General features: G+C 45.8%; 2 protein-coding genes across 3 annotated transcripts in view; one reads left to right on the top strand and one right to left on the bottom strand.

The window, feature by feature from the left end:
* Positions 1-3208, top strand: part of TFB1M (transcription factor B1, mitochondrial) — a 37567-nt gene extending 34359 nt beyond the window's left edge. Inside the window, exons 6-7 of the mRNA XM_081093682.1 lie at positions 727-854; positions 2790-3208. Coding sequence (XP_080949808.1) covers positions 727-854; positions 2790-3033 — 372 coding nt within the window. The 3' untranslated portion in view covers positions 3034-3208. The remainder of the gene's footprint in view (positions 1-726; positions 855-2789) is intronic.
* The window catches only part of TIAM2 (TIAM Rac1 associated GEF 2), a gene marked incomplete at its 5' end in the record, with an annotated part of 82111 nt that continues 68063 nt past the window's right edge, over positions 3198-17245 (bottom strand). For both annotated transcript variants that reach the window (XM_081093681.1, XM_081093680.1), the window contains 11 exons: positions 3198-4337; positions 6274-6428; positions 7053-7140; positions 7996-8101; positions 8714-8772; positions 9309-9417; positions 10370-10488; positions 12031-12210; positions 14728-14836; positions 15600-15725; positions 16485-16553. In XM_081093681.1, the coding sequence (XP_080949807.1) occupies positions 3727-4337; positions 6274-6428; positions 7053-7140; positions 7996-8101; positions 8714-8772; positions 9309-9417; positions 10370-10488; positions 12031-12210; positions 14728-14836; positions 15600-15725; positions 16485-16553 (1731 nt within the window). In that variant the 3' untranslated portion in view covers positions 3198-3726. The remainder of the gene's footprint in view (positions 4338-6273; positions 6429-7052; positions 7141-7995; positions 8102-8713; positions 8773-9308; positions 9418-10369; positions 10489-12030; positions 12211-14727; positions 14837-15599; positions 15726-16484; positions 16554-17245) is intronic.

The raw sequence follows: 17245 nt of genomic DNA, 5'->3' as shown, positions 1-17245 counted from the left end.
TTTCGATATTTTTTCTTTGTTATTTTGAATGTATTTGTGTGAATCACAGTGAGTCCATTTGTAGAATAAGTCACGCTGTAAGTCTTATCAGATCTGCCTGAAAAGTTTCATTTTCTGATAAATAATCTCTACAGCTGGTCACAGCTGGACACAGAAGCAGCGACATTTTTGGTGGTTCCCTTTTTTGTTTGGACCCTGCCTCTGCCTCCAGGGGCATTAGAGTTGGTATCAGAAAGCCATGCGGCTGTGCAGACGACACTCATGACTTCCGTCCAGCTGATTCACGGTGTCTGTGCCGAGTAAGTGGTGTCAGTGGATTCCCTTTCTGGGGAGTTTGATGCTGAGTGGGCCTCGGGGGGCCCCATCTTACGGTCGGGACGGCTGCTGCGGCGTGTGCTTCACTCGTTTGGAAGCTAAGGGAAGTCCTGCAGTGTCGCCTGTTCTCTGCCCACTGGCTTTGGTGATGGTTTGGATTGACCCTAAAGGCCACTGTAAAACTGCATTTCAAAATTAAGTAATTACCAAGCACAGGTCTAATGGGTGTCATTACAGAACTGATGCAACCACCTGATTTCAGCTCACATGCAAATGTAGCATCCTGCCTGCCTAGAGAAGGTGAAACTGAGGTCCATGTAGGAACGCCTTTCTCCTGCATTTTACAAAGATCAGTTGCTTGTAATGTTACATGTGCAGCAAAGTGATGCGTGTTCGCTTATTACCTTGAAGGTGGACGTGGGCGTGGTGCACTTCACGCCCCTGACGCAGCCCAAGATAGAGCAGCCCTTCAAGCTGGTGGAAAAAGTCGTTCAGCACGTGTTTCAGTTCCGGAGGAAATACTGCCATCGAGGGCTTGGGTAAGAGCCCTTTCTCTTCCCTTCATTAGCACACCTTATAAAATCCTCCGTCACTGTTTAAAGATTCAGAACTGGGTTTTTATAATTCTTCAAGCTGTCTGTAAATAGTACTCTCAATTCAAATCCTGTGATGCACAGACCTTTGCCGCTGAGGAAAACAGAAACCTTGATTCAGCCTCAGATGCCACTGACAGGTTTGGTTTAGTTTGATCTTAAGTACAACCTAAAACTGATCGTCACGTTGTTTGTAATGACCCTGTACTGGGAAGGTCATGATCTCTCTATCAGCACTTAGGCCACCGGAGCTGTCCACTCAACATTTCTGACACTAAATGTGTGGGTGTTTTTGTTTTTTAAGTATAGTTGGCATTCAATATTATGTTAGTTTCAGGTGAACAACATAATGGCTGGACATTATATTACCTTACACTGTGATCACACAGTAAGTCTAGTAGCCATCTGTTACCAGGCACAGTTGTTACTATACTATTGATGGTATTTGCTGTGCTGCACACTGCTTCCCTGTGGCTTATTTACCTCAGATCTGCAACTCTGCATCTCTTATTCTCCTTCACCTTTTACCCATCCTCCCACCACCTTCCCCTCTGGCAGCCACCAGTTTATCTGTGTCTGTTTTTGTTTTGTTAGATTCCACATATAAGTGATATCAAATGGTATTTGTCTTTTTCGGACTGACTTATTTCACTTAGCATAATACCCTCTAGGGCCATCCAGGCTGGTGCAAGCAGTAAGATATCATTCTTTTTTATGGCTGAGTAATATTTCATTATATATCTTTTTCATCTATTCACCTATCAATGGACACCTAAGTTGTTTCCAAATCTTGGCTATTGTAAATAATGCTGAAATGAACAGGGATGGGGGTGCATATATCTTTTCAAATTAATGTTGTTGTTTTATTTGGCTAATTACCCAGAAGTAGAATTGCTTGAACAGTTTTCTTTTTAATTTTTTTGAGGAACCTCCATACTGTTTTCCGTAGTGGCTGCACCAAGTTGCAATACTACAAACAGTGCACAAGGCTTCCTTTTTCTGCAACCGCGCCAATACTTGTTGTTTGACTTGTTGATAATAGCCATTCTGTCCATTGTGAGACGATATTGTGGTTTTAGTTTGCATTTCCCTAATGACTCGTGATATCAAGCCAGAATGGTATCATGAAGTCTGCACGCAAGCCCATTTCTATTTAGCGCAGAGCCTCTGCCTTTGTCCCGCCGTGCTTACCCGCCCTGCATGCGGGCTCAGACCTCTCTCCCAAGTCCTTTGAGATGAGCCCTGCAGAGCCCTCAGACTCGAGGAAAGAAAGTAAAATCCAGGGGAAGCTTCACAGTATTTCAGCGTCAGTTTTGTTACGCATTTTAAAACCGTGATCTCGGTTAGATGAAATATAAACTGTGTACCTCACATCAGTTTTAAAGATGCTTCAACATATCTTAAAGAGGGGACATAACAATTTGCATTTTCACATCAACTGTTTTCTAACTTTACCAAGAAAGTTCATTCTTTTGGGGTGAATGTCCCAAAAACTATGTTCAAATGATAGAGAATCAGAACTAATGATGTATCCCACAACAATAAACAACTTGCATATTAAAAATTGAGGCAAATGAAACTTACATTCCTCTCTAAGAATGCAACTGAACAGATGTTACTTTAAACTCACCTTAAAGATGCAGGTATTGATTGAGCTTCAAAAACATGTTCCCCTGAGGGCACACCTTGCAGGTCAGGCTACCTCTGCCTTCGCGCAGTGGTCCTGCTGCCTGGAGGTAGAGCTGAAGTTCCCTGCCGGCGCCACCAACGCTCCGCTGTCTCTTGCCCTCTCAGAACCAGGGCATGACCAAAGGAGGGTAGAAGGAAGCATTGTGATCTGCAGAATTGCTAAAGTAAAACTCTGATTTTTCTCTCTCTCAGAATGTTATTCCCGGAAGCCCAGCGCTTGGAACGCACTGGGCGGCTGTTACAGTTGGCAGATGTGGACCCGACTCTTCGCCCCTGCCAGCTCTCTGTCTCCCATTTTAAGAGCCTCTGTGACGTGTACCGGAGAATGTGTGATGAAGACCCACACCTCTTCGCTTATAATTTCAGAGAAGAGCTCAAGAGAAACAAACGCGCCGGTCAGGAAAGAGAGGCTGACAGGGAGAGTCGCAGTCTATAGCTGCACTTCGGGGGCTAGCAGCTTACCCGGCGTGGACTTTCACCAGGTCGAGCGTCTCACACGTGTACTCTGACTTCTACAGAATGACAAAAATACCAATTGCCAGGTGTGACTTTCTTCCCGTTTACTGTACAGGTTGGTAGAAAAAAATAAATATAATCAAGTTACAGTACAAGCTTTCTTTTAATATATATATATATATGCATAGATATGACATGTTTAGTATAAACAGCATCTATTATTACAACCTTACAAAAATGAAATTTCTGCACATTGTGCCCCTAACCCACATTAAAATAACTTAAATCTGCTTTAAATAAAGCAAAAACTAACAGCTCAAAGTAAATGCCCAGAGGATGGAGAAAAAAGACCTTTTTTAAAAGCTATTAATCACAACTTCCCCTCCTTTTCCCACATAAATTAAAATAATTAGACTGCAGTTTTAAGGATTCTGTCATTTTGACACCTGCTCAAAAGGGATATAAACTAAGTATTTTACAGATTCTGACCAGTTTAATCTAGTTTTCTGGTTCACAATAAATTAAAATAACTTAAATCTTTACAACTATTCTGTGGGAAAATGTATACTGCCCAAAACCCAATAAGGAATAGTTTAGTGTTTCTGCAGTTTCCACTTTCCCGCCAGTTTAAAAGCGAAACGAGCACTTTAGTCCGCATCCGATTGAGGCTGTACTAGGAGTCGCCGTGGCTCTCCGTCTCATAAAAGCACTGCTCGTTGACCACCGACGTCAAGCTCTGGACGCTGAATTCTCGCTCGAGCACGGAGGTGAGGTCGAGGTTGGCATTTGCAGGTTGGCTGTCAAGGGACTGGTGACGCGCCTGCGCCTTTAGCGGAGTTCCCCTCGCCCTTTTGGTGCTGTTGGCTTTGCGTTTAATGGCACAGAAGTGTCCCCGGACCAGTTTGGGCTGCTCCCCTCGTGGCTCGCCGGCCGAGCCCGGCAGCTGCTCCGCGGGGGGAGCCTCCGGGTCCTCAGAGATCCTCAGTCTCTGGAACTGAATCTCTATGTCTTTGGTGGGGCTGCCCTGCCTCAGGGTCTGATGGTAGTCCTCATCCTCGTCGCTCAGAATGTCACTCTCTTTGATGAGATTGTCTGGAAAATCTGTCAGGCCCATGTGGGGGTGTTTCGGGGTGTCCTGCCCGCCCCCCGCCGGGTGGCAGCCACTGCTCTGCGTGCTGCTGCTCAGGCTGCAGTCGTCGGAGTCCAGCGAGCTGCTCTTGCCCGGCTCGCCCGGCCACTCGCTGCTGGAGGAATTCCTGAGGACTTTCAGGGACCTGCATGAAGCTGGGAGGACAAGAGCACACATCCCCTTGTGACAGAGGAACAGGTACCAGATGGGGTTTTTGCATGTAAGCTACACGATTTAACATCTTAATTACTGAAGATCTGATCATCTCACGTCAGTTACCAAGCATCCTGGGACTTGGGCAAAAATCCACGTAGATACTGCAGGTATGGAAATTTTATCTGAAACTTGACGTGGGGGGGGGATTTAGTATTTTTGGATGACCAGTTATCAGAGCTCAATTATTTAGAAAGAAAAATAAGCTACAAACTACGATAAGTGCTAGGATTCCTACTTTTCCAGTGGGTACACTGAAATGTTAGTTACAAAACCTAGGTTCCTTTCCTTCACTAACTTACTTTGTCATTTGATAACCAAGACTACCCCGTATTTCTGTGTCTACCATCTCACCTTATTTCCCTGCTGCTTCACTAAAAGTAGACAAATCTTCTCTCATGAGAACTGTCTCTGCTGGAATTTCTAACCAACTTTTGGAGATTTCATGTGAATAATTATTCGTGTGTGTGTATTTCATTTCTCAGGCTGGAGGAGGAAGGGAGCTCTAGTTGTGTTTCTGCAGACAACAGCATATTTTTGATGGCCATGGCTTATTTTGGTAAAAAAAAAAAAAAGGGAAATATACAGTAAATTTGAAGAAGTCACACTGTGACCCAAAAGGAAAGAGACGTACATTTTATAAGAGTAAAAACAAGATCAAAGATCAAAACAAAATAGTTACTATAGAAAGAATATTCTACAAGTTTCAGCTGAAATTTTAAAAACAGGCAGAAAGTTGAGAGCAGTATGATTTACCTGCTGCTCTAATAGGGTAAGAATGAGGATTTAGGTTTCTGATCTTAAGGGATTAAGTACTGACTTTCTAGATGCCTGCACTGTTCTGAGCACCAGAAATACTGCGGTGAGCAGTTCAGTCCCTGGACTCCTGTACCTCTCCGTAGAAGAAGCAGATAAGATGGTAAGTGTAGCCGTGTCAGTGGTGGTAAGAGGGGGTTTGGGGTTGGGATGGTCATCTATATATATAAAAGGCGAAGTGACCGTCCATCTGACCAACAGCCAGTACATATGACGCACACTGGCTATTTAAAAATAAATGTTGACTCGCCCACGTGCGATACATATAAAGCTCTCACTGGCGCCATAATCGAAGCTGAGGTATTAACAGGATCTTCAGAAGGAGCGGTCATTCTGATTCCAAGAAATGATTTGTCCCCGTCTGACACTGGCCCCCATTTACATTAATTCGAAGACAGTTTCCGGTGATGCCGGCATTTGTGATGACTATTAATAAATCATAAATCACAAGGACAAACTCTAGACAGAGTAGGAATATTCCTACCTGAACCCGTTTTCACACATGGTCAGTTATATGTTGCTTTTTCTCCAGTTCAAAGAGTGTGTGACGTTAAAGTTGTAAATACTTCATCACAAGGGAAATTAGTCAAGCACTCTGGAAGGGTTTTTACTCTTAATGTGATGTACAGGGAGATATTAGAATAAGTTTAATCAATTTATCAGTCGTTTTTATATCATGTCTTTGCTGTTATATCATGTTGTTTATTAATTTATATATTTTCATATACATTTTACTAATTTTCTTTCATCTCTGACACTTCTATTTTAGAGAAAGGGTGAATAGCGATATTAAAATATTTCTTCTAATTACTTTCAGTGTTCACGAATCCGTGCACCGGGCCACTAGTATTTTATAAAAGGAGGCGTGGGAGCAAGAGGCGGGTTCAGGTTTCTTAAGAGGAAACAAAGTTGCCACTGCCATCTCCCCACCCTCCCGCCCCCATGTATTTGGGTGTCTGGTAATTTACAGAGTGATGAAATACCCCGTATTACAAGAGCATGTCTCCTTTTAGAGAAGCTCAGGGGTTTCATGAATACACAGGAGGCTAGCCAAGTTCTCACCTAATTTGGCTGAAACGGGAATGCGGTTCTTGAGGGGTACCAGGCGATCCTTGCAGGCTTTCTCCAGGGGGAACTCACTCTTTATGTGCCGCCTGAAGTTCTCCCTCAGGATCGAGCGAATCACCTTGACGATGTTGGTTTTGCTTTCACTGTCACTGGGGGGTGGGGATGGAGAGAAGCAAGAGCGTTAGTGTCCAGTGTCATTGTGCTCCGGTCCCGGTCCCCTCGTCCTGCTGTGGCACGTTACCGCGCTCGGGACAGACTGACAGCACTCACCAACCTCCTTGTGCCTTGGTCTCCTCACAAAGGAATGAGAACAGAGTTTGTGAGGCACTAGGATTTGGGTATTTTTCGTTTGTTTTGTTTTTTGTTAATCCTCACCCAAAGATATTTTTCCATTGATTTTTAGGGAGAATGGAAGAGTGAGGGAAAGACAGGGAAGCATTGATGTGTTTCTCACATCGATTGGTTGCCTCCTGCCCAAGCCCAGACTGGAGCCCAAGCCTGCACCCAAGGCATGTGCCCTTAACCAGAATCGAACCCGGAACCCTTTGGTCCTTAGGTGGACACTCTATCCACTGAGCCAAACCAGCTAGAGCGGATTTGGGTAGGTTTTTATTCAGTGTGTTCTATACCAGGGCCACTGCTGCCCTGTGGGAAGTGTGGTGTGGGCTGTGATCCTGAAGCCACCAAAATTCAGGGGGCATGGAAAGGAACCCTTGTTAAGAGCTCCCCACTCCGTCTCATTGCCGCGGCCTCACTCGGGGGCTGAGGCCTACCTGCAGCACAGCTGGAAGGTGGTTTCCGGCCGTCCCTCTGTTTCTGACTTGGTGTGGATCAGCTCCCAGATGGAAGTGTTTTCCGTCCCTGAGTAAAGGGCAGAGAGTTGAGTACACCTGCCAGAGAGCCTGTTCAGAACCTGTGAGCTCCTAACACTCATCATGTAGTCACGTCTCAAAATGTCAGCTGTTCCGACCTGACGCTCATGATTCATTCTATGTCTGACTTCCGCCAGTACTTACAAAAAGTGAAATACTTTTTCGTTACTTTTTACATTTCCTGCTGAAGTTTTCAGTCCATTTTAGTGCTCCCTCCCTACCCTGGGTTCCATTTCTCTGGGGAAGAGGTTACACGGGTCCTGTTCTCCACCCGCTCTGTGGAAGGACAGTGAGGAGGAGGCGCTCAGGTGTTGGAGGTGAGAGGCTGGCCAGGAGTTCAGTCACGTGCTGGGAAGCGTCAGCACTCCCACAGACATGACACAGGGACCTGAGCGGCCTGTGCGCCTGACCCCGCGGGTCCTTCCCGTCACCAGGGGCCATGTCAGCAGAACACGGTTATTCTGGAAGGATCCCTCCGTGTTTTACAGGTGGAAGGTTTTTTCTTGTTTTTACATCATCTGTGCTGCTGCTTAACCGTAAAGAATTTTCTGGTGTATCGAAACTTGTAAAAATTTAAGTTGGGGGACCTTTGTTCCTTTAACAAATGTGGGTATATCAAGGATATGAGGTTCAAAAGTGTTGATAGTGAAAATAAGGTAATGGTGGAGAAAGGTGTTTGGCTGAGAAGAGCCACCCATCAGTCCTTCCTTCCTTCCTTCAGAAGTCTCTGAGGAAACATCCTCATTTTCCTGCTATACAACATCAAATCTTACCTATATTTCACCCCACAATCCAAGTCAGCCTCCTAATGTGTTTTGGCATTTGTGCTACAGGAGACAGTTACCTGCTGCGTTCCCCAGTCTGACTTGAAGTGCAGATATGGGGATCAACCAGCGAAATTTAAACGGGTCCAAGTCAGCAGAGCTGTGTGCAGGCCGGGAGTTCGAGGGCTGTAATAGGAAAGTCCCCAGTAAAGTGTCAGAGCCCACTCTCGCCCAGGGGCAGGCGTGCACAGTGTGGTCGCCGTAGCCTCCCCCCACCCCGGTGCCAGGCTCCTTGCAGTGTGAGTGCTCAGGCTGCAGGGATGAGTCAGCTCAGACTGCTCCCAGTGCTCAAGGGCTCACAGCTGGCGGGGATAGGGCAGCGTCATGGTTTGGGGGGTTTCCAAGCAAGAATGACAAGCCTTCAGTATCTTCACATTATCACTGATGGGGAGCTGATGGCTTAATAGTATCCACAGCTGGTTTTGTTTTGTTTGTTTAAGTCAAGGTAAGGGTCATCTGAAAACAAACCAAAGACTCTCATGTGTATGGAGGAAACCTGGGCCATTTTCAGGGACATACAAGCTGATTTTCTGTGCAGGCCCCGCATGGGTATTTGTCTTTTAAAACAGAATCATTTTGAGAAGAAGAAATACCTTGAGTATCGGACTCAGTCATTACTGGGTAATAAGTAATGGCAGTTGGTGATGCCTGGGTTCTTAGCTGGCTTCTCAGTGCAACATTAATAAGAAAATACAGCCATGAAATGGTAGCTTTAATTAAAACTCATTCTTGTCTTACCAATTTCTTTTTCAGTTTGCAGTTTTCTTTATAAACCAATATGACAGCTCTCTTAAAAACTAAAGAAAAGAAAAGAGAAAGTCTTCCATTATTTTCTACAAACTTCAAGATTGGACTAGAGCTGAGTATTTCAATGAACAAAAAGCTCTTCAGACTCAGAAGCTCCGGGATCTCAGGATGCCAGCCCATGAGTGACTGCATGGCACTTCCTTCTGTCATGTTTGAGTTGTGCAGATGTGCCTGCTTATTTAAGAGCTATTGTCTGAAGTAGATGCTGTCATTTAAAAAAAAAAAATCTCATTTTGTTTTATTGAAGCCTGAGGACATGGGGCTCATCTCAGGGAGAACGCACGTCTACGCTCATCGTGCCAGTGCTCAGTGAGAATAAGACATTGTGAAGTGCAGCAAACCATTAAGATGGCAGGGTTCAGAATAGCCTCGGAGCTCTGTTCCTGTGACACTCAGCCGAGCAGCAGGCGGGACAAGATCATGGGTATGCAGAGCGATGGAGTTTTAAGTAGTAAAGTAAAAAACTCACTGGAAATTGGAGGGTTTAGCGAGTTCTTCATTATTGCCAGCCTCCTAGTTTACTTACCAAATACTGTGAGCTCAAGGTCCTTTCTGGCTTTGCCCAGAGACAGAAACGGATTCAGCCAGGCCACGGGCGAGTGCAGCAGAAGCTCCCCCATGGAAAGTTCCGTTACCTGGAAAACAGGGGCAGGGGTGGAAACCACCGTAGGTGCATGTTGGAGAGTGAATCACATAGGTGTGGTCATGGCTAACATGCAAGTACATTCTGTTTGATTTTTAAGATCCCTGTACACTTGGGGCCTTAAATAGTGGAAGTGTTGATAACAGGAGCAGCCACACAATTTAGCTATGCCTACATCAAACTGTTTGAAAGTGACACATGTGAAGGCATTCGCTCCAATGCACATATTCCCTGTGGCTGAGATGCCTCTGACCACAGTGACAAGGTTCCTCCTCAGTGCCTGTGTTCGCCTTGCCCGCGGACCTAGCACAGGTACCGTCTCTAAGCCATCGAGGACACTTGGCCTGCTAGTAGAAAGTACCTGTTGAAACTGGCTGTAATGAACAATTAAACTCCAGCTGTTTTCTCTTCCTGTCCTTTTCTACTTAAAATACATTGCTCCTTATATATAGACTTGAAAAGCTCAAGATTCTAAATTTAGTAATCAGCTGGAAAAAATATATAGAAATTGTCAAATTCTACTTAAACTACCTTTATAAGAAAGGAGGTAGCCCCCAATATTTCATGCTGAAAAAATAAAAGAGAACAGGCCCTATTCTCTCCACGTGCTGGCTCCCACTTCCTCTGTCCATCCAGCTCTCGCTCTGCATGTCAGCATCACCTCTGGGGTGTCCTGACCTCATGCCCACAAGTTAGGAAGAGCTCAGGGACCTCTCTTGTTGTCTTTGGTACATAACATAAGGTTGCATTTTTAAACCAATGTAATTAATTTGTTACATTTATACCTAAATTGTGTGGCTGGGTTATTATGAGCATTAAGATCAAAATGAGAACCTGAGGCATTTTCTCCTCCAAGAAAGCCCTAACGGGGGCCTAGTGTGAAGGTCACCCGTAGACCCAGGGGGCAGGTGCACGAAGCCTCGGAACGCAGAAGTCCCACTGACCTCCCTCTCTGTTCCGCTCTGCTCCGCTACCAGCTGGTCAAACACGGTCCCGTAATCCTCATAAATCTTCTGCATCTCATTGATGTGGCTCGCTACCTTCTCCATGGCTTTCAGTGCTTCTGCAAAACAAGGAATCATATTTATTTTATAATGTTTGTCTCCAATCCTATCCGACAGCAGTAATGAAAATGCTCAAGATTCATGCCAGGATTCGAAGCCAGTTCTCACAGCAATACTAGCAGGTTTGACTCAAACAGCCCATTATAATCTAGTCATTATAATGAACAGAATCATCTTCCAACTCAAATTCTCTTTGAAATGAGGCAGGAAGTAAAAAAGTAAGGAAGTAAAAAGCATCAACAATAACAATAGCTACCCTTTATGGAGCACTTGCTATTTATCATGCACTCTGATAGGCAATTGATGTGAATCATTTCATTTAATCTCTACAATAACTTGATGACTCTAGGAACTGTAATCTGTCCCACTTTACAGATGAGAAAACTGCAGTGCAGAAAGAAGGGTTAAGTATACAGCCAGACTTCCACAGGGCACCTGAAGATTCTGCCTCTCCTACACCAGTTACTGGAATGTGATCCATAACCGTTTTTAACTAGGACTTAATGTCTCTGTAAATGCTTAATTGCCAGAGAAATTGTCAGCACTTGTGTGTGGTGCTTATTTGTAACTTCTTACACCGGCCTGTGGAGGGACAAGATGTTTTTGCCAAAGTTCAAAAGCAAAATTTCAGGTCACCTCATACAGCGTGGAGGGAGTTGTGGAAGGCAGTATTCTTAGCAATCCTTTTAAAGATCTTGATGTGAAATGAACTTAACATACAGTATTTGGAACACTAATCGTAATTTGTATCATTTACTTGTACAATTTAATTTTCATACAAAAATACTTTGTCCTTGGTACTTATGATATAAAAGTATGCTTGTCATAGTAAAAGAGCCAGTTTAATTTACACTCTTTTCAGTGTTTATTATTCAGTGATAGTAACATGTAGTAAGTTTTTCCATCTCCACGGGTTTATTACATGCAGCTTAGCTGTCCTCCTGGTTCTGATATGCGGAGAATGACCCCCGTTTCTCTCTAATCCAGCAGTCTCCTCGGGATTCTCTGCTTGCTATCAAACTGAGGGGCTCTGTATACCGGACAGACTGTATCTCAGGCCGATGATTTGCAGGGTGACAATAGAAGACACATCGGCATCCACATTGAAGCATAATCTGTCCTTAGGCGTTTGGTTTCTGAGTCGGGCTCTGCTCAGAGATTTCCACAAGGTGGCGCCTCACCCAGCATATTCCATCAGCAGCCCTGTGAGCAGCAGCCGCCACAGAACTTCACCGAGATGGAAAGGAGGCCTGGTTTTCAGTTCTCATAGTTGTTTGCTAACCCAGTGACCTGAATTAACCCATTTCACACCACTGGACTTATACCTTTTTAAAAAAATGAAAATGGAATCATCCCTTCAGATGAGCTTGGGGCTACTCCAATGAGATCATTTTGCCAAATGTTTTGTCCATCTGAAGGGATGGTCACATATCTAACTTTTCCCACATAGTAAAACTAAGGTTAACAGTCGTAGTGCTGAGAAATGTCTTCTAATACACAGGGGGGCGGCACTGGCCGGCCCAGCCAGCTGCTGTCCTCACCTGTCAGGTGGTAGTGCTCCTCACTGTCGTGGTCCGTCAGGGACACCAGCTCCCTGAGCAGCAGGGGGTACTTGAGCACCCTCTGCACGGGCTTGATGAGGTAGGACTCCAGCGTGGACGAGTGCTGCTTGGTGGGGTTCCGGGCATCCAGGAAGGCCTTGAAGGCGTTGTCCGTTTTGGCTGCAAGCACATGGATGGAAGACTCTTAGCACAGCGGGATGGTGCACTTCTACTTCGTTCAGTTTTTATGCAGTTAAAGATCATGCACATCTACAGTCCCAAAGCCACTCCTGAGTAAGCCCCCAGTGCGTCGGGGTCAGGCACCCAGCTGTCAGCCTGGACTCAGCATCACAGCCTGACAGATCCCGCGGGCAAAGGGAGCTTACTCACTATCAGCATAGCACAGTCCACACACCAAAGGGTACACTGGCCCATGAGAGACTGTCATAGGAACCTAACGAGTGAGGTCAAACAATCCTAAAGCCACAACACAATGTTATCCATACTCCCCCAAAGATTCATACAGCAAAATAAACCAGTACTTTTTCCAGTCCTAGCACAAATGGTTACCTATTGCATTATTCATAACGCAGTATCTTTTTTTCCTTTAAAATAAGTTGATATGCCCTGCAGCCTTCACCTCTCCAGCTCTGAGCAATCTAAACCTCCCACCAGAGGTGCGGTGAGAACTGCCTTTCTGTTGTGTATCCAGTGTCGTGAAGGGTGTGCTCGAGAATCCGAGGGCATTTAGTTTCGATAGCATCAGTGGATACACCGACTACTGCTTTGGATCCCACCTGCAGGCACTGGTTGACCAGCTATTTGGAATTCAGCCAATTTGAATGAAGATCTACCCTTCTCTGGAGTTTTGTTACAAAGGCAAAGTCTACACCTTTTAGGAGATGCAGTGGATGGTGAGACGGCCCTTCTTCATGATGGAGGAATCAAGCAGACCATTGGTGCGCTGGGAGGAAATCCCAGTGGAGTCAGGTCTTTGTGTGAAGAACCAGAGAAGACAGATCTTGGCTGGATCTGGTTAATGTGAAGCACTCCGGCCTCCCTTTTAAACCTGAGCCTGTTCCAGGACAGGTTGAAGTTCTGGATCTACACCAAGTGGCCGAGCTGAGTCATGGAGCTGGTTAAACACTCAGTGTCAGGAAAATCCCTAAAGGTTTTGAGAAAGAAGCACTGACCAGCAAACTCTGGGTCCTCTCAGACAATGCCATTAAGAAGCATTTGATGACAGAGAGGAAAGGCTTGGAACTTAGCTTGGCTGCCAATACCCTGTTGGCACAATTAACAGAGTTCAAATATAGAGCCCTTCTCAAACATAGGCCTCTGTCATGGAGGGGCGCTCTGATTCACTGGCTTCTAGAGGTGGCAAATCACAATGAGAACGGTCACAGGAGGCCATCCTTAATTCGAGAGAAGGCATTCAAATGCTGGGGGAGCCATTTTTATCCTGAAAATTTATGACATTATCACAGTTCAAACTTCAGTAGGTTCATATTCCAAGTACACTTGAAAGCCTGGTGACCTTTCCTGGAGACAGTTCAGATGAACCTAAATAAGATTACATGTGTTTCCATAAGCTGTTCTCCGCTGCAGGAGCTGAGCATAGCGGACTCCTGAGGACCTGCCTTTGTTTGGTGTTCTCCTCGAGGACTGCATTACTACTGCTCACAGCCTTGAGCTTGAAGTCCTGTGTCTGCATCACTGATGGCTCCTCCTCTTGTCTCTGCTCCCAGCAGTGAGGATTCCAAAGAATGGGGGAGGGAGACATCTGAGACTCTAACCTCACACCTAGAGAGGTCTGCGGTGACTGAAAGAAGCCCTCGGTACTAGAAGAGCCTCGTTCAGCATCCCTGGTTTAGGGATTACAGGAATAAGTAGAACTTCAAGTTTATGATACAAGACGGTGACTGCAGCACAAAGACGCCCTCCAATACCTCCACACCAAAGAAGGTCACTGTCATCATCAAATGTGTGAATACACTTTCCCGGCAGGACAGACTGGCCTGCCCACTCTATGTGCTGGCCGTGTGCCCACCAGCTGACCCATTGCAGTTCAGAACCCAGAGCTCAGGCATCTGTCAGCCCCACAGAGTAATGGTTGTTGTTGGCTAAAGGAAAGAGCGATGAGGGTGAACTACCCAGTCTACTTGGACTTAAAAAAGTAAAAGTCTTCAGTTGAAGCCAATAAGATCAAGTGAGATGATAAAAGTGTGGAGAGATGAAAGGTACTTCATTGGCAGGATGTGAGCTGTAACCGTGTGAGTTTTCCCCCAGTTCTACCAAAGAAGCATTCATTTTACTCAGCTCACTTCTTGTGAGCTTGATGGTGGTGTTTCACAGTGATTTCTTGGGCTTAAGAATAAGATTAACAAGAAGGAAGAAAATGCTGTACGTTTTCTACCCCCATCCAGGGGCTCATGTTTCCAAGTTTTTAGATCAAGGAATTTGGTGAAAAATAATTTAGATGTACTTTCACAGCAAAGTGACACGTGGCAAAGCAACATCTCTGCTCTCAGGACTTTAACCAATAGATTGGAAAAAAAAATGTTACCAGTTTTAAGATCAAGAATGGAACATGATCTCTTAAAATTGCACTTATTCCTCCTTGTTAGGTACAACTTTATTCTTTGTTAACAACCAAATATATAAAAAACACAGCTTCAAAAGTTAGGAGTAACTTACCTCGCTCTAGAACCTTCTGTACTTTAATGTGATTAGCACAGAATCCACTGTACAGCTTGAAGTGGTCGGCGTAGTAAAGGAAAGAGCCTCCCAGGGAAAACAGTAATTTCTAGAAAGGGATGGAGAAGTCCGTCAGACATGGGTTAGTGGGTGTCTGTGGCATCTGACTGCTCTGGTGTCTCCGGGGCCCTGTCTTTCAGATACTAACACACTCAGGCCTCGAGCAGGCGCCCGCTGGACTGGAATAAGCCGGGACTGCCCCGAGCGCAGCACAGCCAGGCGCTCCCCTAGCAGAGCTGCAGTTTGAAAACTTTCCGGTGGAGGAGCCCATTGGCAGGGTGTGCAATCGAAGGACACGAGAAAGTTCTACAAAAACACCTCTGACAAAGGGGGATGTACCAGCAAATGGGCTGAGAGGCGCGTTAATGAAGCCGGTTCTACCCAGAGGCATGATGCCCTCTGCGCCTTCCCTGCAGGGGCTTCTTGCCAGCCGCTGGCGCTCATGTTGGAAATGGGGCTCCCTCCGTAGGAGAGAAGGTCAGAACACTTTACCACGTGGATGAGGAATCGGGCAGCGAGTGCTCCGGGGTCAGAGGCCATCGCCTGCACACCCTTTAGGTGGCTTGAGTGAAGGTGTGGATATGGTCTGCACCCAGGCGCCTGGCACAGAAATCATGCTGTGCAGATTTCCAACCACCTGAGCACAGACTCCAGGACAAAGCTGTGTCTACTGTCACCACGTGCCCGGGGGAAACTGTGATGAAGGCACTAAGTTTATCCCATCGATAGTCCAGTCCAGCAGATCCTTCCTCAAGGGGGATTCTGCGCTGTCCCACCACTCTCTGCTTTAAACTGCCGTCCAAAACACTTACCCTAAACTGCGAGGGGGTTTCAAGTAGGTTAAAGTCAGACGACGCTGAAATGCCATCCTCCAGCGTCTCCAGAAACACCTTCTGAAATTCAAGCATCTCGGGCAAACTTCCGAAGAGCGACTCCATCTATGTGAAGACGGGAGTGGAAGAGGGTGTTAGCAACAGGTCTAGACCCACTCTGACGCTCCGCGGCCCGACAGGTCAGTCACTCGCCAACAGCAGGCAGAAGTGCATCCTTTATAGAATATGGCACCTTCATTATGGGGGCACTTTATACACAGAATGTGCAGCGCTTGTCCCCATAATTCTAAAATAAGTTTTTAAGTGGATGTAAAATTTTTTGAATTCAAACTGGGGGGGAAATGAAAGAAAGTAGGAAGGAAGTAATTCCTGTGATTTAACCTTAAAATGTCATACATGGAAAAGTAATTTTTGGCCACAACTTCTCTACACAAAGGACAGTCCTGCATTTGTGCTATATACACTTTGCTTCACGCCAGAGGCCACGGCCACAGCTTTGGAGGAGGCCACGCTGGGGTTTCTCTGAAGACTCTGAAGTCTTGGACGTTTGGGGACCAGTAGATAGAATCTCCTAGGACAGTGATGGTGAACTTTTGAGCTCGGCGTGTCAGCATTTTGTAAAACCCTAACTTAATTCTGGTGCCATGTCACATACAGAAATTTTTTGATCTTTGCAACCATAGTAAAACAAAGACTTATATTTTCGATATTTATTTTATATATTTAAGTGCTATTTAACAAAGAAAAATCAACCAAAAAAATGAGTTCGCGTGTCATAGGTTCGCCATCACTGTCCTAGGAGATCCACTGAAGGGCAGAGAGACTGGTCAGTGGTTAAGGAACAGAGGGAAGGTGATTATTTACCTCATCTTGGGTAAGAAAAGTCTCATTTTGAAGTGGCTCCAAGTATAATTCAAAGAGGCAGCTCAGATCCTGAAAGACAGAAGAGTCTTTGGCACTTACGTCTCTAAAATACCCACGAGTTACCAGCAACCCGGCCACAGCTTCCGACTCCCATTAGGAACGATGAAGTTTGTGTCTTGTTGAAATTCTCGACCCTAAAAGTGGCCATTATTGCTCATCTTGACCCTAAAAGTGGTCACTGCTGCTCACTGGGTTCAGAGGTTAAAACCACAACCCATTCCGCAGCTGGAGACGTGAGCAGTTACTGAGTCACAGCCCAGGGAACACACACAGGTTGAAATTTCCAAGTCGCATGCAGAGATCCAGGTTAGATGAAAGAGCGAGTAAAACTCCACGTTAAATGTCAGCAGCAAAAAGAAATTAAAACATGAAGATGTGTGTGAATCACAAGAGACGGTGGGTGCTGGTTATTTGGTCAGAGTGACCGGCTGTTGTCATGCCCCGTGCCAGCCGATGCTGCCCGGGGGACTGCCACACGAGGGCAGGTCTGCGCTGACCGCGGGGCCAAAGACTGCGACACCCAGGCCCAGAGAGGACAAAATGCAGTTCACCCATCACATTCATCTCCGCTCTCCCGGCATCAGGAAGCAACGGCCCTCCCAGTGCGCGTGGCCTGACAGTAAAAAGCAACAGCGGCGATAAAAAGGGCCTTGGGCTCCTGGTGAGAGCTCATGACCGGCCTCGAGCTGTCAGAGGGCTCT

This window comes from Myotis nattereri (assembly GCF_964212035.1).
Source record: "Myotis nattereri genome assembly, chromosome: 6".
Taxonomy (NCBI): Eukaryota; Metazoa; Chordata; class Mammalia; order Chiroptera; family Vespertilionidae; genus Myotis; species Myotis nattereri.
This window is presented reverse-complemented; position numbering and strand designations above follow the sequence as displayed.